This window comes from Callospermophilus lateralis, chromosome 4 (assembly GCF_048772815.1).
Source record: "Callospermophilus lateralis isolate mCalLat2 chromosome 4, mCalLat2.hap1, whole genome shotgun sequence".
Lineage (NCBI taxonomy): Eukaryota > Metazoa > Chordata > Mammalia > Rodentia > Sciuridae > Callospermophilus > Callospermophilus lateralis.
This window is the reverse complement of record NC_135308.1, coordinates 118,823,827-118,850,792: the sequence shown is the minus strand read 5'-3', so window position 1 is coordinate 118,850,792 and position 26,966 is coordinate 118,823,827. Positions and strand designations below refer to the sequence as shown.

Below are 26,966 nucleotides of genomic sequence, written 5' to 3'. Positions count from 1 at the left end.
TGTCACTTTTTTCCTTCCATGATCTTTAAATGATTTTGTCTATTAGTCATAGTTTCTGGGGTGATTCACAACACTTCTATATTCCGTCTCACCTCATTCCTCTCTCTTCCTTGCCTTCTTTTCTGTATAAATCAAAATACCAAAAATTTCAGAGATTCTCATGGTTCCAAATGCTCTTTTAAAATCATCTCATATGTACATGTAAAGTTCAATGAGTTAATAGTACTCAAATATCCATAATGTGCCAGGACAGTGCCAGTGATCAAAACACACACAGGACAGAAAGCCTGACTGGATTGTCAATGCTTATCAAATTAAGTACAAAATCTCTACCTACCTCAACATGACTCCAATCTATCAGAATGATTTCCTACTACTTTTCTATTCCTTCTATATCCTAGAAAACACCACTTACATGGACATATTCTATACCTGCAATATAGGTACATTCATCTATAAAAGTGCTACCCAGCACTTCAATTCAAATGCATTCTTACCAGTCTTCAGTCCCATTCTGCCTTATAGCCATCTGTGTTCTCATTTCCTATAGTAAACTATAAGCTCTTCATGTGCTAGAATGATAGCATCTCACTATATATTTACATATACACACATACCCTTCCATATGAAAGCACAAGATTATTTTTAAATTGAACTAAATTAGCCACAAATAATGAACAAGTGTAATTACAAGAACCAAGGATTAAATAACTGCAGACCATTTAACTTACTTTCTCCTAAGAGAAAGTAGAAAAGTAAAAAAGCAACAAATGACTAAAAAGTCAAGTTCCTTTCTCCCCACAAACCATGCAATACAAACAATGATTACTAAAGATTACCAACATTTGTTTAACTGGAAAATTTGTAACTTCCACTTGTACTTCTTATCTAAGTAGATCAATACACATAAGAATATAATAGTTAAAAAAAAAAAGGAAAAACTGTGCTGAAAAAACTTAAAATACAAACCTTATTAATTTTCAGAACTATACTATGCTTATAATTATGCTTACATAATTAGCTTATGTGTCCCCCTACCCCCAATCATATACATTTGTAAGACACTTTAAACATGAATAATTTTGGATACCTTTTTTACTTTTACCAAAAGGAATTTTTAATAAATGAACACAATATCTGTAAAACAAGTAATGCAAATAATGGGCACATTTACCTGCTTAACATATCAGCCATAATATCCAAGGCTTCTAGCTGAACAGAGACATCTTCCTGTTTTGCTATTGCACTGGTAAGACGTCCAGTAATCTTTTTACATACATTAGCAGCTAATGCAGAACCTGAATAAATAATAAACCAATGATAATTTCAAGACAAAGATGTTGAATTCCATCTTATATTCATTGAGGAAATCAAATATTTGACAACTCTAAACTTGATGAAGACACTCAAAAGCTCCATACTAGAAAAGCATGTTTCAAAATGGTCTGTTTTTCAATAAAATAACTTATTAGACATAAATGAAGGCAATAACAATAGTCTTCTCTACTTAAGTCCTCTTTTTTAGTAACCTAGCCTTTTAAATTTCAGTGAATTAAAAAACATTCTGAGCTCGAATACTTAATAGTTTCTTTAAAAGAAAACCTGATAGCTATGTAGTCTCTAATAAAGGTCCTTTTTAGCACAGATTCCATAGTTTCATTATAAAGGAGAAATATTATTTCATACTCATACATGTATCAAGGTTATTACTATTGAAAGTAGGTCATGTTGCCACTGAAAATGAGAGAAAAAAAAAAACATAAGTAACTGTGAAAGAAAGAATCTGAATGGTTAAAAATAAAGTAAAATAAAGGAAATACCAACACAGCCAATACAATTTTAAATAATGTTGAGTTGTATAGAGTAGTCAGAGCTGGTGGAATATTTGAATGAAATGAACTTCTTAAAGATATAGTTACATTAGTATGATATAGTGGAAAAAGTATCAATTTGGAATCAAAAGATAATGAAATTGAATCTTTACTGGACTAGGACATCAAAACTTTGGATGAATTAACCTAATCTCTCTGAATTTCAGTTCCTCCATTTATAAACTAGGAGAATCTTAAGATTTCCTTGGGTGGCTGATGTTTAGACTGGGGTGAAATACATAAACAGCATTTAGCATGATGGCTAGAATAGTGAATTATTAAGTATTTACTAAGCAAATGAGTAAAAACATCATACCTAGGTAACATTATTACCAATTAAATCTTCCCATGAAGCAGGGAGATAATATTTTACCCCACTTGCAAATGAGATAATAACTAGTAGACTGCTAATTTTAGTGAGTTTACAAGTCAAGATCAATTCTAAAACTTACATAGACACTTCATTAGAGGTCAAAGTTGATTAATTAACAAATTCATTAGTTATAATTCAAAATTTTTATATTACCAAGTAATAAAAAGTTTAAAGTTACTAGTAAATGGAATAGGTTCACAGCCATGTCTTAACTGCTAAATTTTACATAGAAAATTCTGATGCAAAGGAAAATTAATATTGGAAATAGAATAGTAATCAGAACTCAAAATATTATTTATATTTCCCCTCAACATATAGGCTAGCACAACTCCACTCTGCAGTTTTGGCACATACGATATAAAATTTTGCTCCAACATATAAAAATTCATCTGGTATATTTAAATTAAATCATAATCATTTAAAGTTAAATTTATTTTTAAGAAAAACAAGGCTTCAGGCCTTGATTTTTCTTACTTGCTTAAAGGGATACCTATAAAGATCTCTTATGATCTCTCTCCCTCTCTGGCCAGGAAAGGAAAAAAGAAACCAGGGGTTAAAGACAGGGGAGAAATACTTCCATTAAAATAAGAAAAAAATGTTCTTGCTTACCACTGGAAGCTGGAGGAAGTTCTCCAATTACTGTTTTAAGGCCAATACTTGAAATATCTCGAAGTTGTTCTTTATCAGAAAGCATGTTAGTGCAGAGGGTATCTACAATTGTCTCTACTTGGTATTCTTTCACTTTACTCACTAAAGGTCCAAGGCTGAAATATAAAAAAGAAAAATTCCCTTAAAATTAACTTGTCTGGTTAGCAACTGTCAACTAAGTATACATTATGCCTGTATCATAAATAGTATACAAATGAGGATATAAAAGAAACTCGACTGAGAAACTCCTTGTAGTTGGTTTCCAATTTTTTCCCCAACTAAAGATGACTTTCATTCCCCACTCTACCACTTCGAATATTAAAAAAAAAACAAAACTTTATAATATAAAGGCAATCAACTAGTAGTCTGTTACTAGCAGGAAGATTTACCTACTATAGCAGTTGTCACATGTATCACTCTTACAATTTTTACTTATACTATCATACTATCACCATACTCCACCTCATGAGCCAAAAGAATTCTGAACATCCTTGAGTATCCTTAATTTATATAACAAAGTTCCTTTTATTCTGACTGGTTGCAACAACTGAAAGTAGTAATACTAGTCTGCTCCCAAAGCAATTTGCATATAGTTTTTTCCTGGTAGTATCTTATACTGTTAATAAAGGTTTGCATTACATCAGGTTGAACCACTTCTTTATGGAGGAAAGTCCTTTGTTTATTACCTTCCCATAGACTTTAACACATAGTAGGTAAGTTTGATGGATGAACAGTTATCAAGAAACCACTGTATTCAAGATTACTAAATAACAAAGGAGGTACGGTCCCTATGATTGAAAATTTACTACATAGCTAGTGAGGTAAGAACTCACTTATCTATAAGATAATGAAGTAAAACCATGTTTGGTGGTACACACCTGTAATCCCAGCTACTCAGGTGGCCGAGAAGCAGAAGGGTTTAGAGGCCAGCAAATTAGTGAGACCCTATTTAAAATAAAAGGCACCAGGATGTAACTCAATGGTAGAGTGTTTGCCTACCAGGTATAAAGCGGTGGGTTCAAGGCCCAGTACCAAAGGAAGGAAGGAAGAAAGGGAGGAAAGGAGAGAAAGGCATCTGCTATCTTGCAATTTCTTGAAATAAACTCTTAAATTCAATGTTAGCCTTCACTAGTGGATTTAACATGTTAAACAACAGACTTTTAGGTTCTGGACTTTGAAGAGACAGTTAGAAAAGAGGCACATTTCAAATGGGGAGACAAGCTCTTATAAAGACCAAAGACTAGAATGAATGGAATGCATACTGGAAGAAATGAGTAAAAAGAATTGATACAAAAGGCAGATGGAAAGCACAATAGGAAAAATAGGGTCCTAGGATATTATAAAACACCTTTAAAGTCAAGCCAATAAATTTAAGCGTGATGTAGTAAAAATGGGAGTCAATGTATTTTTTCAAGTGTAAGTGACATGAAAATAGTTTGACAATCAATGTCTCACACACAGATGCTCAAGAAATAACTGCTGATTGTTTGACTAGAGAAGTAGAAGGCACTGCAATTTGGGAAATTAAGAGAAAGGAAGAAAAACAAGTTGTTTGGAGAACTCCAAGAACAGCCCAATCTAAATTGATGGCAGTGATAGTAAAAACAGGGCAGATATATATATATAAATAATAAATATATATAATATAATATATATAATATATATAAATATTTATATATATATATAAAACTAAGGTGTAACCATGAAAACTGGAAATAAAGATAAAAGGGATTCCAAAAATTAATTTAAAGATTTGTAGCTTCCAGGAATAAGCAGAATAGCTTTGCTAAACTAACCTTTTCTGCAGATAACAATTGTAAAATTTCCAAAACTATCTTTTAGAAAACAACTATTTGAATGGCAGAAAACAACTCAAAAAGAGAAAAAGTCTACCTAGAATTTCATATCTGGTGGAATTGTTCTTCAAAAATAGAAACAAAGACAATTTCACACAAACAAAAATTGAAAGAATGCATCACCATCAGGCCTGTAGTATTAAGAATTAATTAGCAAAAGAAAATTTTTAAGCTAAAAGAAAATTAAACCAGATGGTAATTTGGGTCAACAGAAAAGAATAATTATAGCCACCAGAAATGGTATATGTGTACACACATGATAAACTACACTTAAAGGACTGTATTTTGCCCCTCAAGCCATAAAGAATGTTGTATTATAGAAACACACACATACACATACTTATCAATGTATTTAAAAAGCAGGAGCACACACAACAGGAGGAAAGTAAATGAACTGCTATTATTGCGGGGAGAAATTAAACTATATCAAGTGGCACAATATTAACTAAATAGACTGTGATAAATTTAAGGCATGAATTGTAATCCCTAGAGTCTATAAAGAGACACATCTTAAAAGACAACAGAAGAATCAAAACAAAACATGTAACAGGAATTCCCAACTTTTTGAGTCTAAGACCCACTTTAAAAATCACTTAAGACCCTAAAGAAATTATCTTTAAGTGGGTGTATCTGTCAATGCTTACCATATTAAAATTAAATAAAACTACTTAGATATTAGGAATAGTAACATTTTAAGAAAAGTAATTATAATCTCAAAAATCAAAAAATATTTCCAAAACTGTACTGCTTTTACATTTTTGCAACTTTCTTTCATGTTTGGGATTAAAAGAATATAGAATTTTCATATCTGCTTTTGCTCTGTTTGTTGTGCTATTGCACGTCATGTGGCCTCTAGAAAATTAATGCTGTGCGCTATGAGAAAATGGAATCAAAAGGAAAAATAAGTCCTCAGTATTATTCATGACAGTCTGACCCTTTCAGGGTCAAGGGCTATACCAGGGCCCCTCTAGACCAAACTTCAGGAAGTGCTGTGTTAAGTATATGATTACCCCAAAAGAAAGTAGGGGGAAAATAATAACAAAACCTGAAAATAAATGTAAATGACATGCCAAAATCCAGCCATATCAATACTTACAATAAATGTCAGTGAATCAACTATAAACACTCCACCGAACAGCAGAAATTATAAAACTGAATAAAAAAAAAAAAGCCACATCCAATTTCCTGTTGTCTACAAGAAAAACATACTCAAAGACTCAAATATCAAGAAGACATAACAATTATAATAAATGTGTTCACAGTCACCAAATTTTAGTTAGGTTTCTCTGAGACCACTTTTCAATTAGGCCTTGACCTTTGCTCTGTACTTGCTGGGTCTGTACAGCTCAGTGGTAATAAGAATTGGCTCACCCTGGTACGGTCTCCTAATTCCTTCATTTATGTCTCCACTGATCCTTGTATTCACAGTTAAGACAAATATCTGAGGAGTAGTATCATTTTTAAGAAAAGTAATTACATTCTCAAAAATCAGAAAAAGTACTGGAAACAGTACTGCTTTTATATTTTTTGGAACTTTCTTTCATGTTTGGGATTAAAAGAATATAGAATTTCCATGTCTGCTTTTGCAATAATCCTGACGCCTGTCACAACAACCCTGAATAGTTTTCCTAACTGTTTAAACAAATGCCAATAATTTTGTCTTTAAATAATACAATTTTAAAATGAAAGGAAAACTGATATTACAAAGAAAAATGATAAATCAACAATTATAGTTGGAAATTTAAAAATCCCTCTTAGTAATCAAGATTATCCAAACAAAAAAGTCAGACAAGATATAAATCTAAAACACTATCGACTATCCTGAGCTGACATTTATAAAACACTTTAACCAACAACTAAAGAATATACTCTCTTTTTAAGTGAACAGGAAATATTCACCAAGATCTACCATATAGCAGGTACACTATAACACAAATCTTAATAAATGTTAAAAGAAAAAAAAAACTGGTATAAGAACAGACAAACAGATCAATGGAACAGAAGAAAGTCTACAAACACAGACACTTTTATAGTCAAATGATTTGTTGTCAAAAATGCAAAGGTAATTCAGTAAGAAAAGAAGGTCTTTTCGATAAGCAGTGCTACAACAACTAGATATCTACATAAAAAAAAAGTGAACCTAATTTTCTGCAAAAATTATTCACAATAGATCATAGAACTAAAAACACAAGCTAAACCTGTAAGGATTATCAGCAGAAAGTTTTAGTAACCCAAAGTAAACAAAGATTTCTGAGGAAACAGAAAACAATAACCAGAAAAGAAAATTAAGGATTGGGGATATAGGTCAGTGGTAGAGTCAATGTCTAGCACATGAGCTTTGGGATTAACTCCTAGTACCACAAAAAACAAACCAACTTAAACTCAGCAAATTGGTATAAAATATTTGCAAAAAATATGTGCCAAAGAACCTGTGTCCAGTAGACATGAAGAAATCCTACAACTTAATAAATGAAAGGACAAACTCAATATCAAAGTATCCACAGAAAACAAATGGTCAATAATGAAACATATGAAACAGGTTTTAACATCATTAGTTATGAGAGAAATGTAAGTTAATACCACAGTTAAACATCTACTAGAATGGCTAAAACTAAAGACCAACCCAACTAAAAATAGTGAGAATGTGGCACATTTGGTTAATCTTAAGAAAATGGAACATATACTTTGGGCAATAACTCTTCTCAAAGACCTAAATAGATAATAGCAATTTCACTCCTAGGCACCAATCAATATGAAATTAAAAAGATACATGACCGAACAAGGACTGTTTCAAGAATGTTCATTTATTCACAATAGCCAAACCATGGAAAGGAACCAAATGAATAAGCAAATTATAACATCAGTGAACTACTAACGATAAAAAAAAATCATAAACTATTAATACATATAACATGAACAAATTTCACAGATGTTAGGAGAGAAAAAAATGCCAGACATAAAGCAGCACATACCATATTCCACTGTATGTTTTATAACAGGCGAAGCCAATTTATTGTGAACAAAATCTGAACGATGTAAACTTGAATTGAGATGCTATATAAGAGTACAATTTCTTGGGGTAAAAATGGGAGATCATAACTCACTTGAATCAAATGTATGAAAGGTGATATGTCATGAGCTTTGTAATGTTTTGAACAACCAATAAAAAAAGAGTACAATTTCATCTTTTCAAATGGTTTTCCAGTTTTTGGGGAAGTGTTCCATCTTTCCCCCTGTGATGCCACCCTTATGACTTGCTTCATTGGTCTATGAATGCCCCAGTACCTAACTGCTTTGATTATAGACATAATAGTATGATTTTTTTTGTTTCATGGAGCTAAATACTACCCCTATACCACCAGAAATAGTTTTACTTTTTCAGTTTTTTCAACTTTTATATACACAGGCCTGCCCCACCCCAATAAACTTTAGTCAATTTGTCTTAGCTTCAACTCTACAATGCTGATGCTGAGCTACCCAATCCAAGGACACAGATGTCTTTCCATTTGCTTGAGAACATTTTTATCTAAGAATATTTTAAAGTTTTTCTCCCAGAACTTTTTTCTTTGGTAGTATTGGGGACTGAATCCAGGGACACTCTATCACTGAGCCACGTTCTCAGCCCTTTTAGTTTGCTTTTATTTTGAGACTGGGTCTTGCCAAGTAGCAGAGGCTGGCCTCGAACTTGTGATCCCCCTATTTCAGCCTCTAGAGTTGCTAAAATTACAGGTGAATATTAATGCACTGGCTTCCTCTTAAAAGTTTTGAAAAAGTTAAAATTGTAACCTTACCTTATACAACACTCCCATTCAAGATCATCACTGTTAAATTTTCTTGTTACACTTCCTTCTAGGTGTTTTGTCTTTTCTGATGCTATAGTAAATAGGTATTCATTTCCATTATAGCTAATTGGTTATAACTGCTTATATGAAAAGCTACTGATTTTCATAAGTAAATGAAAAGCTACTAATTTTTTAAACTTTACATTCTGCTACCCCACTGAATTATTTACATTTTTCTTGACTGACTTGCTTTTTCCTATTGTCCCTTATAGTGACTAATACTCTTTAAAAAAAAAAAAAAAAAGTAGAGAAAGACAAAAACATACCCAGATGCTTTATCTCTGACCTTAGTGTGAATTTATCTGGTATTTTATTAGCTTTTGAAGAAATGTAATATTTAATGATAAACAGGGACCTTCAATTCCTATATTATTAAGTGATTTACCTGAAATAAGTGACGACCTATTCTTCACTCTAATGGCATGTTTAGTATGGTGTTGGTTTTTTGAGAAGATGTGTTTTCACCTTTCTAATTGTAATGAATGCACTTGTGTTTTTTTTTTTTCAATCAAGAATCAATGTTGAATTTTATCAGTGTGTTGACAACTATGTACTTTCTTCCTTTGCCAATAGGAAACATGACAAAATAACTATATTCATAAAGTGATTACCCTTACACACCTGTGTTAAACCCCAGTAGGTCATAGGTGTGTTGTTCTTAACTTTTTGCTATATTTATTTTTGAACATTTAAATGAGGTCTATAGTTGCCTCTTTCTAGTGTTATCTTTGATCAAGATTTACTGTCAGTAATTAGTTTAAATAAAAGTGGACGGTATTCAGATCTTATGTTCTGGAACAGTACTAGAACTATCTGTACTGGAGGTATCTGTTTTTTAAGATTTCAAAGACATCTGAAACCTCAAAGAACCTTTTTAGATCTTTCTGTTGGGTAATGAATTCTTTTCTATCTTAAATTCCTTTACTTTCTTGAATATTCCTTCTCCAACCTCTCTTGAGTAAAGATTCATACTTAAGTGAATTAAGAACTATGTACTTTGCTACACTTAATTTGGGACAAAGACTACTTCTTATTATTGCTTTAAGATGATAGTAAATGTTTAGCACATTTTGAACAAAGCTGAATTTTGCTTATCAGGCATACAGGAAACAATTATAACATAGAAAGAGTAAAATTACTAATTCAGTTGAATTATTCTACACTTATCATTTCCTGAAGATGTGTTTTAAACTTGCAAATGTTCCAAATTAGAGATATTTATACTGTGTATCTACAGATTTTTGGTTGACCAATGATTTTTCATTTTCTGCCTGCTTTTACAGCAAATATTTAAGAACTTAGCCTAAAATAAATTTGAAACCTTTATTAAGGATTCAACAAAGGAGCAATAATGGAACAATGCTTTATTTAAATGGATACCAAAGATAAACACAAAAATGACATAACTTCAGTTTGATTTTTGTGTAAAGTTGAAGGTCATACTTACTAATAACTTGGTATATAAATTAATTTCTAAAATTTAGTATTTGCAAATTAAATAGGTATATTAACAAAAATTTTTAAGAATTCAGATTCTGTACCCAATTATTCTAAGCAGAAACCAAACTGCCAACATCGTGCCTAACAAGAAGCTCCTATTTATTGCATTATATATCCAAAAACAATTAGAATTTCCATTATTTTAAGGAAAGATTCTTCGTAACCATTGTATCATCAGTTTTAACTATGGCTTTGATTGCTTCCATTCTTTATTAAATAAGGAGTTTTTTAAAAATGAATGTTGATTTTCCTTCAACATTTGGTTTTTAAATCCCATCACTATTGAAATTAATATTTCAGAGGCAAACAGGCTTTTACCCATATGAAAAATTAGACTATGGCTAAATAAGTTGGAGAACCATTGCTTCTGGAATTCCCTATATATATTCTAAAAGCGTTAAAAGAAATACCATGAAAAGCTCATTAATTTACATTATGTATGGAAATATATATACCACAAACACTAAACATTCACTAGTAACCTAAAATTTATTTTTAAAAACCTAGAAACAAAATAAGATAATTACCAATGATATGGAGTGTTTTCAGGCACAGGAGTAGCAAAATACAACTTACCATTTGACAGCTAAATTCTGTACCTCACCATTTTTATCTTCCAATAACTTCAAAATCATTTTTACTACTTTCCTTTCACTATCATCATCCAACTTGATGGAATCTTTCTGCAATTCTGTCATCAAATCATTTGTAGCCATAAACCTATTAACAAATTAAAATTTGTTAATTCAAAAAATTTAAAGCATTAATAATAAATAACAAATAATAATAATAAAGCATCTTTCAAATCCAATGCTATATCATTTACATATTAGGAACACAGTATATTACAAAAACTCTTTTAAGTGATCATAAATTTAAATGCTACCAAAGAGGATAACAGATTACATTTAAAAATTATTATATTCAGATGGATATTTTTTAAGTCCCAATATGCTCTTATATTAGGTCTAAGTAACATCATTCAAAATTATTATCCCCTGGTCAGTCTTGATTTCATATTTACTAACATGACCTGCAGTGAACGTTCATTCATTCTAAGTAATTTTTTTACTGTTCTTAGGGAAATTGTTTTTTTCTTTTTTGCATAGGATTTTAATTTATCTATGAAGCCCTTAACCACAAACATTAAGAATACATTCTTCATACCATTATTGTGTATGTTCCATCAGGGGTCACATATTATAAATTACTAGAAATTTTCCAGTATAAAGTCTTATGCCCATTCCAACTCTGTCACAAGAAATCAAGTGTATTTTCTAAATGGTGAGGAGGTAATTCTAGAAAGTTGTTGTACCTGACTTCTACCTCTCCCCCCCTCCTTAAGAATCTTAGGGAAAGTAAAGTTTAGAACTAAACAGTCTGAAAATACCCTAGAGTGATCAATCATCTACCCTAAGCTTTAAATAAAAAAGCTGAACAGAGGGTAAGATAAATAGGATCTTGGGTTTTTCCCGAATGTACATTACCACAAAATTTACTATTTTTTTAAATTAGTTTCTCAGAATACAAGGTACTCATATTCAAATAAAGCCCTAAGACCTGTTTAAAGCCAAATCAACTTTTCTCATAATTCTCAGCTACATTCTACTCATTAAAATAATCCAACTTAAATGACAACTACTTAACACCTTTTTATTAACATCTTTCTCTTTTATTGAACCTGATCCAGTTTGAATAAAAATCGAATATTCTGTTTTATGCGTGAATGTTAAAATCCATGTTTAAATTCTTAAAACACAGCTAGTGACAACAATTGGAGCTAAACTGACAAACAACTATGGAGATAGGCAGTGTGGCAATAAACTATATGGTAAAGGCTGACAATGTAATTTAGCAATTCACTACTTATAATTTTAAGGATAATTCTAATAACCAAGATGTTCGTTTAATACTAATTAAGTTTTAAACTATATGTAAGCCATGTAGTTCAATTCTTATCAAGTTCTGTAAAACAGCTTATAAAGTTTATATTCACATCGAGACAATAAAAGAAAAATGAGGCATGTACTTTTTAAAAAATTGGAAGTTTCTCCCCATTATAAAATATGAAGACAAAATTAGAACCACATAATTTTCATAATATTTTGAAGTGGAAGAAAACTGCACAGCACATTAATACAAGTACTTGTACATACAATGCACTGAAAAGCAACTTAACCATTTTACTTAAATAAAATACATTAAATAACCATAGAAGTTAAATAACCCAAAGACCTCTGCAAAGCCAGTTAAGTGCTTCAAGAGAAACACTGATCATCAACTTAAGGAAAATGCAGATAACTCCAAATAAAAAATTGTTCTTATGGTTCTAAATGAGCTCTAGTACACAAATTCATTCCTTAGTCATTTACTTATTCACTGCTTATTATAGGCTGGAAAGGCTAAGCTAAGAGCTAAGGAAAGATAAAAGGTGAATAAGTCTTGGCCCTGACCTCAAAAAGCTTATTCTGTATAAAGAAGTCTACCAATTTTTGAAATTTTTGAAATGGTTAAATTTAAATAAATAAATAAAGGTGAAATGAGCATCAGCGAAATTAGCAATAGACGGTATTTTTAAACATCAGAAAAAGTGGATTGACATATTGTAATATCAAGAATTACTTCTGAATGGTGATTCTGAAGCCAGAAAGTTCTGGGAGTACTTTCTTCCATTAATTTGATTTAAAAAATGCATAATATATCTCCTTCTAAGGAAAGTTGTCAGACCAGTTGAAAGGCTGTCCATAGCAGATTCAACAGCTAATTTGGAAATGACCCTTCAGCAGATATTACCGTTTTAGGTTATGGTGCTAAGGACCAAGATGATATATGCAGATATATGCAGACTAAGTCCTGTACTTTTTTTTTTTTTAAGTATATGTTTTGGATGTTAATGAACCTTTATTTTATTTATTTATTTACATGTTGTACTGAGAATCAAACCCAGTGCCTTACACATGCTAGGCAAGCACTCTACCACTGAGCCTTTTTTTTTTGGTATGGGGAATTGAACTCAGGGGCATTCAACCACTGAGCCATATCCCAACCCTATTTTATATTTTATTTAGAATCAGGGTCTCACTGAGTTGTTTAGTGCCTCTCCATTGCTGAGCTGGCTTTGAACTTGTGATCCTCCCGTCTCAGACCTCTCTCCAGTTTCATGTACCACTGCGCTCAGTGTAAATAGACAACTCTTACTGTTAAACATTTTGCTTTAAAACAGTACTCAAGAGCATAAAAAACGAGTACATCAAAGAACTGCCTGTCATTTTGGATCTCACGGAGAAAAGTTGGCTTGGGATTTACATTTTTTTTTTCTTTTTGTGGTAGTGATGGCAGGGAGCAGAGAACATCACAGTGAAGGAATGGGTAGTTGTTTAGTGTGACTAAAGCACCGAAACCTAATAGAAAAAAATGAAAATGTAGGTTGAGGCCAAGCTAGGAATGGCCCTATATATATATGTCTATTCACTATGTAATGAAAATCTACTATGTATATAGTAGTACTATACTATGCCAACAACAACAAAAAATGGTATAACAAAGTAACCTGACCTAGACTAAATTAGGGGTTATGTATGGGTCAGAGAAGAAAAATTCTGAAGAACAGGCAGAATTATTCAGGAGTAGGGAGAAAACTGATGTCAGGTAAACAAGAGATGGAATCAAAGTGATTTGTAGATCACATTAGGATTTTAGTTTTTATTCTAAGAGTAATGGAAAGTTACTGAAAGGCATATGGGATCAAGATGGGAAGTAAATGCAATAAACAGATCTGCCTTTCAGAAATACTATTCTAGCCACTACTATGGACAACACTTTAGAGAGAACCAATCTTCATTTAGCCTGACTGAATGGAGACCAGTTTGGAGAATCAGTACAGCAGTCTAAACCAAGAAATTACGGTAGTTTGAATTACGGTTATCAATAAAAATGGGGAAAAATGGAGCGCTGATCCTCAAGTTTTGCAGATACATATCTGCAAATTTGCCTACTGGCTAAATTTATTCATAAGCCCCAAATTAATACTCCTCATTTCATAATCATTTGCAAACAAGTAAAGAATGGTAAAAAGTTTGAATCACTGAACACATACATTCTCAAAGGCCTCCTACTTTCAACTCTATGTTTCAACTCTCATAATTATAAACAAATATCTTCTTAGCTTATTTAGTGCCAGGTTTTCCACATTGGTACCTTTATTAGTGATTTTACTATTTAATACAGCCCCCATGCACAGTTCTAAAATGCTGTCCAGCTAGGATCCCTCAGTGCAAGAAGGCTGAGATGGGCCTTCAGGGAAAAAAAAAATTGATAAGCTTCATTCAGGCATGAATTACAGTACTACTGACTCAGAGTTCAATGTTAATGAGCCAAGTATATTAAATAAGATGTCTTTAAACAGAAGTACATATAAAACTAGAAAAAATGTTTTGACGAGGGGCTCAGAATAATCTAACCTTTTAATTTCCATAGAAGCAAGGGTTCCATATATGAAAATTTGATGTTTGTGGCAATTTCACAGAAAGCAATTACTACAAGAATAAGGGTTAACTATATTTGAGATTATCAGGTAAAATAGTTCTTCAAAATGGATTAGACTTAAGCAAAGTAATGGATAAAGAGGAAGAAAGAAGTAGAAAGACGTGGGTATTACCATCACTGATGTATCTTTGTCTAGTCTTAATGTAACTGTACAGCCACTGTCACATCAAATGGTTCAATCACTCATCTTTCACTAGAATGAGAAAGAATTAACTCTGGTTTAAGTACAACTACCCTGAATAAGTATGTTGCTAATCTTAAATCAACAAACTCTTCAGTCACAATGAAGATATAAATACCATGGATCAAAGTCCTGTAGCACAACTTCATCTGCAGTTGGCCATAAATAGGAACTGGAAGAAAAAACAGACAAACAAAAAACAACCACCAGCAAAAATATGCAGCCCCTGACATCCAGAAACTGATGTGAATCTCATATCTAAACCCAAATGTTATTAAAACTGACTTAATGCTTACAACTAAAGCATATACTTTTCTTTGACATAAAACAATCTCATAGAACATCCATTTCAGACAAGGTCACTGAACACCACAAATACCAAAATGTCCCCCTTCTCTAGTTAAATGAGTGCTACTTCTTTACCAATTACAGTCCTTGCTTCAGCCTCCCTAGTTGCTGGGATTACAGATATGCACCACTGCCCAGAAATCCCTATAAAATTTAAGATGCCAGGTCATAGAAACATCAATTTAAAGTAAAGCCCTACTTCCTTAGACCTTTCCTTAAATGACCCAGATAAATAGGTTCCTTCTAACAACCTCCAAGACCCTGTTGTATGTGTTCTCCCTCACTGTGATGAACATTAAGCCTAACCTGTGTCCAGGATACCTATGTAAGAAACTCTGAAAGGAAAAAAAAGTGATAAACAGTACTTAAATGTCAAATAGATAGACCAATGAAAATATTCACTGAACCAAAGATATACACAGTTTAAACAGACCAATATCAAGTGATGAAATAGAAGATTCCATCAGAAGCCTACCAACCAAGAAAAGCCCAGGACCGGATAGATACACCGCTGAGTTTTATAAGACCTTTAAAGAAGCACTAATACCAATACTCTTCAATTTATTTCAGGAAATAGAAAAAGAGGCAGCACTTCCAAACTCATTCTATGAGGCCAATATCACCCTGATTCCAAAACCAGGCAAAGTCATATCAAAGAAAGAAAACTTCAGACCAATATTTCTAATGAACATAGATGCAAAAATTCTCAGTAAAATTCTGGCAAATCAAATACAAAAACAAATCAAAGAGGCTATTCAATCAATCAACAAATATATGAAAAAGTGTTCATCATCTCCAGCAATTAGAGAAATGCAAATCAAAACCACTCTAAGATTTTATCTTACTCCAGTCAGAAAGGCAGCTACTATGAAGACAAATAATAATAAGTGTTGGGGAGGATGTGGGGGAAGAGGCACACTCATACATTGCTGGTAGGACTGCAAACTGGTGCAGCCAATATGGAAAGCAGTATGGAGATTCCTTAACTTGGAATGAAACCACCATTTGACCCAGCTATCCCTCTCTTCGGTCTATACCCAAAGGACTTAAAAACAGCATACTACAGGGACACAGCCACATCAAGGTTTATAGCAGCACAATTAACAATAGCTAAACTCTGGAACCAACCTAGATGCCCTTTAGTAGATGAATGGATTAAAAAAATGTGGCATATATACACAATGGAATATTATTCAGCATCAAAAGAGAACAAAAATGGCATTTGCAGGTAAATGGATGCAGCTGGAGAACATAATGCTAAGTGAAGTTAGTCAATCCCCAAAAAACAAATGGTGAATGTTTTCTCCGATATAAGCTCACTAACTCATACTGGGGTAGGGAGAAGGAACATGGGAGGAATAGAAGAACTCTAGATAGAGCAGAGGGGTGGAAGGGGAAAGGAGGTGTTTTGCTTATGATTCCTTAACAGGTCTAATTTTTTTTTTTTTTTAGCATTTTAAACATTTTTTGAGAGAAAATGTCTTCAAATATCCAAAACACCTTAACAAACTTGTATCATAAACCATTCTGCAACTGAGAAATACTCGTATTCTATAATAGTGATTAAGATTGCATAGAGAGGTATTTAAACAAAATGATTTTACAATGGTTTATTAAAGAGATTTCTTACAATTCTTTTATATATGTGTGTATACTTATATATGTGTGTACACACACACTTTTTTTCTTAACTCTGGAATAAGCACTTACTGAAGAACCACAAGGCTAAAGAATTCTACCGGTTTCAGTTCAGTAAGACAAGGTTTCTGTCCTTAACAAGTTTCTGAACAATACCCGCCCATCTATAGTCAAGATTATTTTCTCCCCCTCCCCTAGTGAAATTTTGTAGTGTGCTTGCATACTTTTTCTCACATTTTCTACTGAGAATTTCAAGACCTTACTAAGATCTCTCCATGAATATGAATCTCCTTACTTTAATCTTCTCTGCCACTTAATGCCTGACACTTACACATTGCCATGGTATAATTTATCTTTTTACAATAGTGTCTTGACCACTCAGCAAACATGTATACTCACTAAGGGCAAGCAATGGATCTTTCTTAAGTTCCTCTCAAAGAATCATTAAAAGTATTTTCCAGCATAAAATATTCCATAAGCCTAATTTTAGAGGCAACTGAAATTTAAGGCCTGACTTATAATGCCACTAGTTAAAACTCTAGAGAAGTAGCATAGCATGGTAATTAAGAGTTCATGGGCAGATTATGTGATTCTGAAAGGTTATATATCTTCATGTTTTATTTAAATAAACATTTATTAGTGAGGGGGCAGGAAATAAGAGTTCATGGGTAAAGAGATTCTATAAATCCCCAATCTATCATGACGTAGGGGAAATAACTAAGCCAAATCTCAGTTTCCTTAATGGTAATACAGTTACTGTCTACTTTTACTACTTATGAAGAATAAAGTATATGACGTTCACAGTAAGCAGAAATATATATGTACAGAGAGACAAGTGAATATTTTCCTTAGCTTTTGATTCTTTGCAATACTTTAATTAAGTTGGTAGTGAGCAGATGAAAAGTTGCCTCCACCCACTGAATGCTCACTATTAATAGTCATGTATGGACTACTCACTCACAGGGCTCATTTACCTCAAAGCTTTCACACAATCACCTAATCACCAAAACATACTGATATAAAGGTTTTCTGGGTGTGGAGGGAGAAGCAGAAGGTGTTTCCTTTAAGTAAGTGATGAGAACTATTCTAAGGTACTCTCCTAAAGAATGTTTCTTCATTTTTATTTTAAAGAGTTATCTGAATTAGCATTTATTATTTTAAAGATTTTTTTTCCCAAAAAATTAAGACTAGTAGGTGACAGGCACTATCCTCATTATTAGGATACACACAAATGTCCCATTTTATTAAAAGGTTCCAGTCTTGACATTTCTCTTCCCAAAGCTTCTCCATTTCTCCAAACTCTTAATATCCTACAATCAAATAATGAAGAATACTAACACATGAAATAATAATTTAAAAAAAACTGGTTAAGTTTTATATCTACAAAAAGATTTTTAAATGCTGGAATTTCAAAATTCTAAATTTTGCATGTTTCTCTACCTTCTCTTCTTAACGAGCTATGTAGTTAGCTAAGTAGAAACCTGAAACTTCAGACCCATAAGAGACCTTTTGTAATTATACCTGTGCAAGCCTCTCAGAAGTGAAAATGTAATCTCAAGTAACTTGCCCAAGATCTCACAGTTCACAACAAAGAATAGTGCATGACTAGAACTCCTATCTTGTGACTGGGTAAAATTCTCCTAGATTTTATCAAGAAAATAGAACTTTCTTCATTTTGGCAGCACTATTTTCTTCTGCTTTCCTTTGTACAAGATAGAGTACTTTAGACACCTTAGTTAAGCATCCAATAATGTTAATTATCCTTGCCCTCAAGATCCTCTTGGCACTAATTATTTTAAAATATGTAATCAGGATTCCGGTACTTACATCAAAATAACTAAATTTCTATGTGAACAAAGCATCATTTAAAAAATGTAAAATAAATGCCTATATAGAAAATATGGAGAAAAATCCTCAAAATACTTCAAATGCTATTTTAATCTTTAAATGTCTGTTAATTAATACACAAGGTGCTTTAGTTCCAAGGACTTGTTTGTTAACAGATGGCTAAAGCATATTACAAGAAAATCTTTAAAACAGTTAATAAAAATATTAAAGATGCCAAATTACTGAAAGTCACTTATTGTTCCTCAAGATACATTTAATAGCATTCACCAACCATTAGAACTATATCAATAAACCAACCCTCTAAGCAAAGTTTTAATGCATTCCAACCCAAGTAAATAGATAATTCTTATCAAGTTCAGCAATCACTATAGTTGAACATGAAAGTATTATTTCTTTCATATAGTTTATTTAGAAAACAAAAACTCAGGCATATATGCATTACTTTCTTTTGCCAGAAATATAAGGGAACTTCAATCAATAATCACATCCATGGCATCACCACGTGACATGATTTCTTTATTCTTCCTAAACATATTATCCATATCTGATTCAGTCTAGTTGAACAAAATTGTATTAGTATGGTGGAAGCACTACCTTTAGACTAAAATTAAAATTAGAATGAAATTTAGTACTTTTATAAGAATAACCAATCTGACATAGGGTATGAGGAAATCACACCACACACCTTATATGATCCAAAGGTATGTATGTATGTATGTATGTATGTATGTTCCATTCAAACATTTATTTAAATTTCAAGACTCGAAATGTGAAAAAGCAAAACTCCAAAGGGAATCAAACAGCATCCCAATCCTTAAAACAATACATAAAATTTTTTAATATTTGTTTTTTAATTGTTGTTGTACACAATACCTTTATTTTATTTATTTTTATGTGGTGCTGAGGATCCAACCCAGGGTCTTGCACATGCTAGACCAACGGTCTACCACTGAACTACAACCCCATCCTACAATACATAAAAATTTTATTTCCTTCAATAATCTTGATTTTGGTCCTAGAACTACACAAATCTAAAATTCCAAAAAACCCAAACAGGGCACTAAACTATCTTCAGCAAATTAGTTTTTAGAAATTACAAATAGAACACTTAAAAGCTCTCTTGGTAGCAAAACTTTCAAATTTGTTTTGGAACACCATCGTTGATTTTTTTCATGGTTCCTTTTTTCAGAAATTGGAAAATTTCTTCCCAAGAGACAAGGTCTGAACACATTTTCCGGTGTTAAAACTTATTGCTCATACAAATAGAAAAGGAAGTTCTTTACCCATAATTTTAATTGAAGATTAAAAAGAACGCTAATTACAATTACTACAGAGAAGAAAACTTAGGTTATCAATAGCTTTTTTTCTTTTTGATGGAGAGCTTATTTATTTGTGAAGAAATATAAGGCAGGCAGTAAGGAATGTAACAATACCTGTAGTGTGAAAAAAAAAAGTGAAAATATAACAAATCTTAAATGTGCATGTTACAAGAATTTGAAATCAACAGTACAAGTCTCCTGGATCAGAACTACTGTACTAAAGCTTCATGTTCACCAGCCCGTCTTTCAAGAAGATTCGTTTGCGTGGTTTAAGGTTCAGCAAGTCAACCCTCCGGCAGTGATTTTGGATCTAAGGATACGAGACTCTCAGAAATCCCGTGATCTTGCGTGGGTTTCACCTGACAAGGAAGACTGACAAGATGCTGGCGGGAAAACCCTACCGGCCAAGTTTCCTTCATCCCAGCTCCCCTCCCCCTTCTCCCCACCTTCTCCAAAAAGCAGTATCCGAAGAAAGAGTACATAACCCAATCAGCGAAGAGCTCAAAAAAGTTCATCGTTCCAGCTGAACGCAGCCAGGTCCACATCTGTGGGAGAGCGGGCAGATGCTGCGTCCCTGAGCGGGCAGCAGCTAGGGCCCGGGCGCGTTCGGAGGCCTAGCGTCTCGGAGGGCCGGCGAGTAGGCCCAGCCGCCGGGTCTCCGCGCCTAGAGCGACTCCCTCCACTACAATACTGGGTGACTCTGGGCCTCCGCACTGCCGGGGACGCGGGAACCACGTCGCCGGGGCCAAGGAATGCGGCGGGGACGCTTAGAGACCCAGAAGGAAGGGATCGGAGCCGCGGCGGACAACCGCCTAGAGGAAAGGCTGGGGGCGGGGGCTGGAGGAGACCCGCGGGGAAGCGGGAGCGAGCGATGGGCTGAAAACCTCGGGGAAGAGAGGCAGCCGGGCCAAGGCCGAAGGGGTGGGGCCAGGCCGGCGTGCAGGCCGGGGCCGTGGATGGGGGACCCCCGAGGTGGGTTAGAATCGGATTTCGACCTCACCTAAAGTCCTTGTCGCTGGATGTCATTTTTTCCAGCAAATTGGAAATATGGTACGAAGCGCTCGCCATGTTGACGGCCTCGATCCCGCCCGCTGGCGCTGTGACTGCTGCTGCCCGCTGCCGCCGCTGCTGGGGCTCCTCCTCTCGCTTGCCGCGGCTCCCGCTTCCAGGGTCGCAGAGCGACGCTGGCGCTGACTGGAGGCGCCTCTACAGGATGCCCCCTCCCCGAAGAGACGTGAGCCTGTCCCGGGGGAAGCAGAGTTAGGGGGCCGGCCTAACGACGGCGGCGTACATGAGCGGCGGGGCGTACAGCAGGGCCTCTACGGGAGGAAGCCAGACACTTCCACTCGGGCCGTCTCGCTCCCACTCCCTCCGCACTCGCTCCCTAGGGCAAGAGGCCAAAACCCGCCTCCTTCGCTCCGCGGGCGGGGGTGGCAGACGCGGGACGCTACGGAAAGCTGAGGTCAGAGTTCACGAGGCCTCTCCAGGCACGCTGTGGAGGGGCTAGTTAAAGGGCAATTCTGTTGGCTGAAGTCAATGTCAGTCTTCGCGTGAACCGCCTTCAGGAGGCATGACAACGATTCAACGGGGCTGTTCTCGCGAGACTCTAGGGCGACGGTTAATGGACGGAAGACTAGAGGGACGAGTATATTTTCAGAAAATAGGTTGAATGTTTTCTTTCGTATGACATTGACAGAAAACGTTTATGACTCCTAAGACGTGTAAGGTCTGGGAGTAATAGTAATAGGGAACTAGCTTAGAGACCAACAGAAGACATAAAATGGAGCTCTCGTTGTAATACGGACGCGTGCGTGGCTTTTAGCCTTAACCACCATGATGTAGTGTTGCCAACGTGAAAACCACAAGTCCCAGAATTCAGTAGGGTGATAGGCTGCATTGGGATGTGATTGGCTGTAGGAACTTGTCTCTTCCTCACTGGCTCCCGTCGGAGGCGGGGATGCTGGGATTTGCAGGCGATCTAAGCTGCTTGCTGGATACAACCTTTCTATCAGCGTGCTCTTGGTTTCTGCCTTGGGTTCTTGTTTTCCTCCACGCGCCCCTCCCACACACACCTCCCCCCCCCACCCCCATTTGCGATGTTTGCAGAGCAAGGCTGCTGCGGTTTGGGCAAGCGCATTGCAGATCAATTGGTGCTTCCTTACCCATCCGAAGGCCCGGAGCCTCACTTCTGGCTAGACCCACTGCTTTCGTGAATCAAAAAACCAGTTCTAAATCCGCAGGACCTTAGTAAGAATAATATACAGCTACAGACGATTTTATTGGGGGACACTCGTTTTAGAATGTTAAAAGACTATCTTCTGCATTCTATTTTGTGCATTTGACGATCCTACAGCTGTTTATTTTATTGTGCCCTCATATACATAGAGAAGCAATAACAAAGCATTTGTTCACTATCCAAGGTTTTTTGTTTTTTGTTTTTTGTTTTTTTTTAAATCTATTTGGGAGTTTTCACATAAATTTTTCTAGCTAGGGATCAACACCTAAAAAATTTTAGTAAGATTGGAGTTATCTGTTCTAACTGTCTGGAAAGATTAAGTGAGAGACAAGGAAAATTCAATCTCATTCTGATAGTCATATTAAATATAAACCTTTAAATATTGTCTTACTTCTAAATACATCGAATCCAATCAAAGCCATCTGACATATCTTTACCATTCTTTCCCCAAAATTATTACTGAGTATCTTCTAAGTCAGAGACATTCATAGACAATAGCAGTTTAATAAAACAGATGGAAATGTGATTTGAACTCACAGCAAGTATCTAAATTTCTCCTTATTACTACTGTCTACCACCATTTATTCTTTTACTTTAATATCATATGTATATTCTTTTCTGCCCAGTAATGCCATATGCCTGCTTTCATTCTGCCCAAGTTTGCCACCATTAGGGCATTTTTCATCAAAGTGTCCTTGAGAACTTTAGCCACAATTAATTTCCTTTTGCTCTGAACAACTTTCCTACAATAGTTAATGTAATACATGCACATACAGAGAGATCATTTTTCTTGTGTGACTCTCAAGGCTTGAAAGCTCAGTTATCTGATAATCCTTTCTTTTAGCCTGTTTCCAGTAAGACACAAAATCATGGCTTGTCTTTTTTTGTGTGTAAATGTTTTCATTTTATCAGTTTCCAACTGAACTATAGTATTTGAAGTCAGACACCTTGAATATAAATCATGTTTAGTACCATTTACTAGCTCTGTCTTAGGCAATTCATTTCAATTTGATTCTCAGTTTTTCATAAGTAAGATAAAGTTCAACAGAGTATTATCCTTAGTGTTGTTTTAAGAGTTAAATCAGATACACCATATATCACATTGCCTATAGCATAGTAATAATATTTAAAATTAGTGTTTCTTGCAAATATCTTACAAAGTTCCAAGAAAGTGTCTAATAAAAGTTACTATTAATATTATTCTATTCTTTCAGTCTTTTATTTTTCCCTATTCCCAAGTCATTTTACACACCCAAAGTTATTCAAAACATTATTAAAATTGTACTGTTTAACCTATTTAAAATGTTTAGTGGCTCATCAGTAACATAATAATATCTCAATATTTGGAAATTCAGTGGCCTCCTTCATCTGTCCTTACCCTTTTGTTTCTAACTTGTCACTCTTCTAATATAGGAATTATTCCTACTGTTTTGAGTCTTTCAAAGACCTAGCTCCAATTCTTTGTATATAATAATAGTAATACAGTTGTTCTTCAATGTATGATGAGGTTACATACTAATAAACCCATCTTAAGTGAAAATCCATTTTCTACACCAAACCTACTGCACATTATAATTTAGCATCAGTACACTGTAAAACATCAGTTTTTTATCCTTGTGACGATGTGGCTGACTGGGAACTGTGGCTCACCTGTACCATGTATTGCTAGCCTGGGAAAAGATTAAAATTCAAAATATGGTTTTGACTGAATACATACTGCTTTAACACCATTATAAAGTTGGAAAATTATGTCTAGCCATTCTAAGTAGGTGACATTTGTAACTACAATAAGAACATATTCATGGATCAAGTATAGTATTAACTTGTTAAATCCTCAGAATCTTATAGATGTTTTCTATACCTTAAGAATAAGAAGCAGAAAAAAGTTAAGTAACTCACAAAAGGCCACTGAAAAGATGGATTCAGGGTTTATAAGAGGCAGAAAAAGATTAAGTAACTCACAACAGGCCACTGACAAGATGGAGTCAGGGTTGAAACTAAGACAGTATTGCTTCAGAGCCCATTTCCTAAATTATTCCACTAGAATGTTTCACCCATATGGAATGCCTTTCCCCTCCCCTTTCTAGAGTCTTAGACAAACTATATTAGTAATATGTGAGTTCCCAAAGAGCAGTTTCCATCTTTAAACTTCTGCTTATTTTGAGTAAAAAGCCAATACCAAAATTTTAATAGGCACTTTAGTGGCATTTAATTTTATTTTATAAAAATCTGATTTGGGGGCTGGGATTGTGGCTCATTGGTGGAATGCTTGCCTAGCACTCGGGAGGCCCTGGATTTGATCCTCAGCACCACATTAAATAAATAAATAAATAAATAAATAAAATGTAAAGTATTGTGTCCATTTACAACTAAAAGATATTTAAAAAAGGAAATCTGATTTTGTATTTCAATGAATATAGCTTGTTAGCAAACAGCAGAGAATGCTTTCTTTTAAGGATTCATTTATGCTAAATTAATATTACATACAAAAGAAAATAAATCTAGGTAAAGCTAAACTCAGAGTTTTGTTTTTGTTTAGTAAATGGTCAGAATAGAAGGCTTAGATGAGAAATAATAGAGAGCAAGAAAATCAGTGTCCTTCCAGCTTTTGGGAAGTTCTCCAACATTTATCATTAGTTTAGCTTAGTTCATAAATATATATTGAGTACCTACACTATGCTATGCACTGTATTAGAAAAAGGGGACACAAAGATAAGCAAAACATGTCCCCTAATCTTGAACATTCATGTGGATAAAATATTAAATTTCATATCAAAATTCTTATATTTTAGGCAAAAAAAGAGACCATGAATATAGAATCAAGGTAGCTTTATATTCTGTATTTGAAATGAAGAGTAGATATTCAAATTATCTTTAAAATTTTTAAATATGGTAGGAATAAATTGTGCATTAAAAGATAAATGTCAATAAATGAAGAGCAATGGAAAGATCATTTAATTGGTTTGTTGAATAATGGAAGTTTTCAGGGTACCAGCACAAAACGTTACTTTTCTGTTTTGTTTTCCAAATACACCTGTAAAATACTTTCCATGACCTTTAAGGACATATTGGGTAGAACCATAGATTTTCAGACCTTTCAAGGTGTTACAAGTTCAATACAATTGCTCCTACTGAAATATAATTACTATTATGATGGTATTAATAGGTGAGATATTAAGGCTTTGCCTCATTAATCCACTCATGGTTTTCTTTTTTTTTTTTTTTGTGGGAGTGGGTGCCTAATTAGAAGAATGAGTTCAACTAGATGTCCTCCATTTTGCACGTATATGCTTACTTGCCCTTTCACCATGTCATGAAGTCGCACAAAGGCCCTTGTCAGATGCTTTTAGACTTCCCAGCCTCCACAATCATAAGCCAAATAAACTTCTATTGTTTATAAATTACTAGTCTGTTGTTTCTATCATATCAACAGAAAATAGACTTAAGACACTAGTTAGTCCAATAGCCATCCAGATACTCCTGTCTGTTTTTAGATCCTCTGGAATTGAGAGGATTCTGTCCTTACTGTTAATGTCCTCTCTTTGGCATTCACCCAAACACTGACTCTCATATGAAGGCCTAGGTTGTGAGTTCTTTGAGATGTCTCTCAAGAGGCCACCGACTGGGTTTGGAGATGTGGCTCAAGCAGTAGCACGCTCCCCTGGCATGCGAGGGGCGCTGGGTTCGATCCTCAGCACCACATAAAAATAAAAAAAAGATGTTGTGTCCACTGAAAACTATTAAAGAATAAATTCTCTCTCCCTCTCTCTCTAAAAAAGAGGCCACCGATTGCACATTTTCCTGACAAAGTAGCTCTGAGCACTTCATAGGCCTCCAGGTGGCAACAGCACTCCTAGATGGGATACTTCCAGGTTCAAGCCCAACTTTCTTCAGAACACTTGTCCATGTGTCCATGTGGGTGGAGGAAGTATAACCACTGCACTATCAATTCCCTCTGGACCCTGCCACTTCTCTGCCTTTCTCTTCTCAAGTGGGTACAGATCAGAGGATGGCCAGCCATGAATAATGGATAATCTAAAGCTTTGGAAGTATTAAAGATTTTTCTATCATTTCGTTTTTCTTATCACTGCTTTCAAACAAACACACACTCAAGTCTTTTCTTCATCCTTAGTGACATCATGGACAGACCACAAAGCTCTCTGGCTCTTCCTGTCTTGTTAAGATTCTCATTTCCTCCAAGTGCCTTTTTTTTTCTTTTTTTTTTTTGTCTTTGAAGTGAGTAGGGGAAGAAACACCCAACTCTCTCTGCCAATTAATAATTATCACATTTCTTTCTCTTAGAATTCTCTCCCCCATGATAAGCTTATAGACTGGAGGGCATCTTGGTCCCCTCAAAGGATCTTTTTAAAAATAGGAGGGTACTTTTATGTGTAATATTTTCAACGCTGGGGCTTCTAAGATCACAGGAAATGTCTCAGTTTATACATGTATGAAAAGAATGTATGGAAGGGTGAGGAAGAGGTTCAGTTTAGAATGACACTTTTACAGAGAAATGAAAGATCTGAAGTGGTATGACAAAGAATGAAGTTTTCTTCATCAATTTTGTGGTTCTTTATATTAGCCTACATAGCTCACAGTGACTTCAGTCTGAACTCTATTTCCCCAAACTGAATCACTTCCATCTCCACTCTGTCAGTTCTCAAGAAGTAAACCCTGAATGATGCACACATCTGACTTCTTGTTTCACTGTGTACAGTCTTATTATGATCCTTGTCTATGCATGTACATACAATACATGTT

General features: G+C 34.5%; 1 protein-coding gene across 1 annotated transcript in view; it reads right to left on the bottom strand.

The window, feature by feature from the left end:
• The window catches only part of Cand1 (cullin associated and neddylation dissociated 1), a 37,087-nt gene extending 15,737 nt beyond the window's left edge, over window positions 1-21,350 (bottom strand). The window contains exons 1-4 of the mRNA XM_076854838.1: window positions 20,970-21,350; window positions 10,667-10,810; window positions 2,854-3,008; window positions 1,175-1,298 (exon numbers count right to left, since the gene is read on the bottom strand). Coding sequence (XP_076710953.1) covers window positions 1,175-1,298; window positions 2,854-3,008; window positions 10,667-10,810; window positions 20,970-21,037 — 491 coding nt within the window. The 5' untranslated portion in view covers window positions 21,038-21,350. The remainder of the gene's footprint in view (window positions 1-1,174; window positions 1,299-2,853; window positions 3,009-10,666; window positions 10,811-20,969) is intronic.
• Window positions 21,351-26,966: the final 5,616 nt, after the last annotated feature.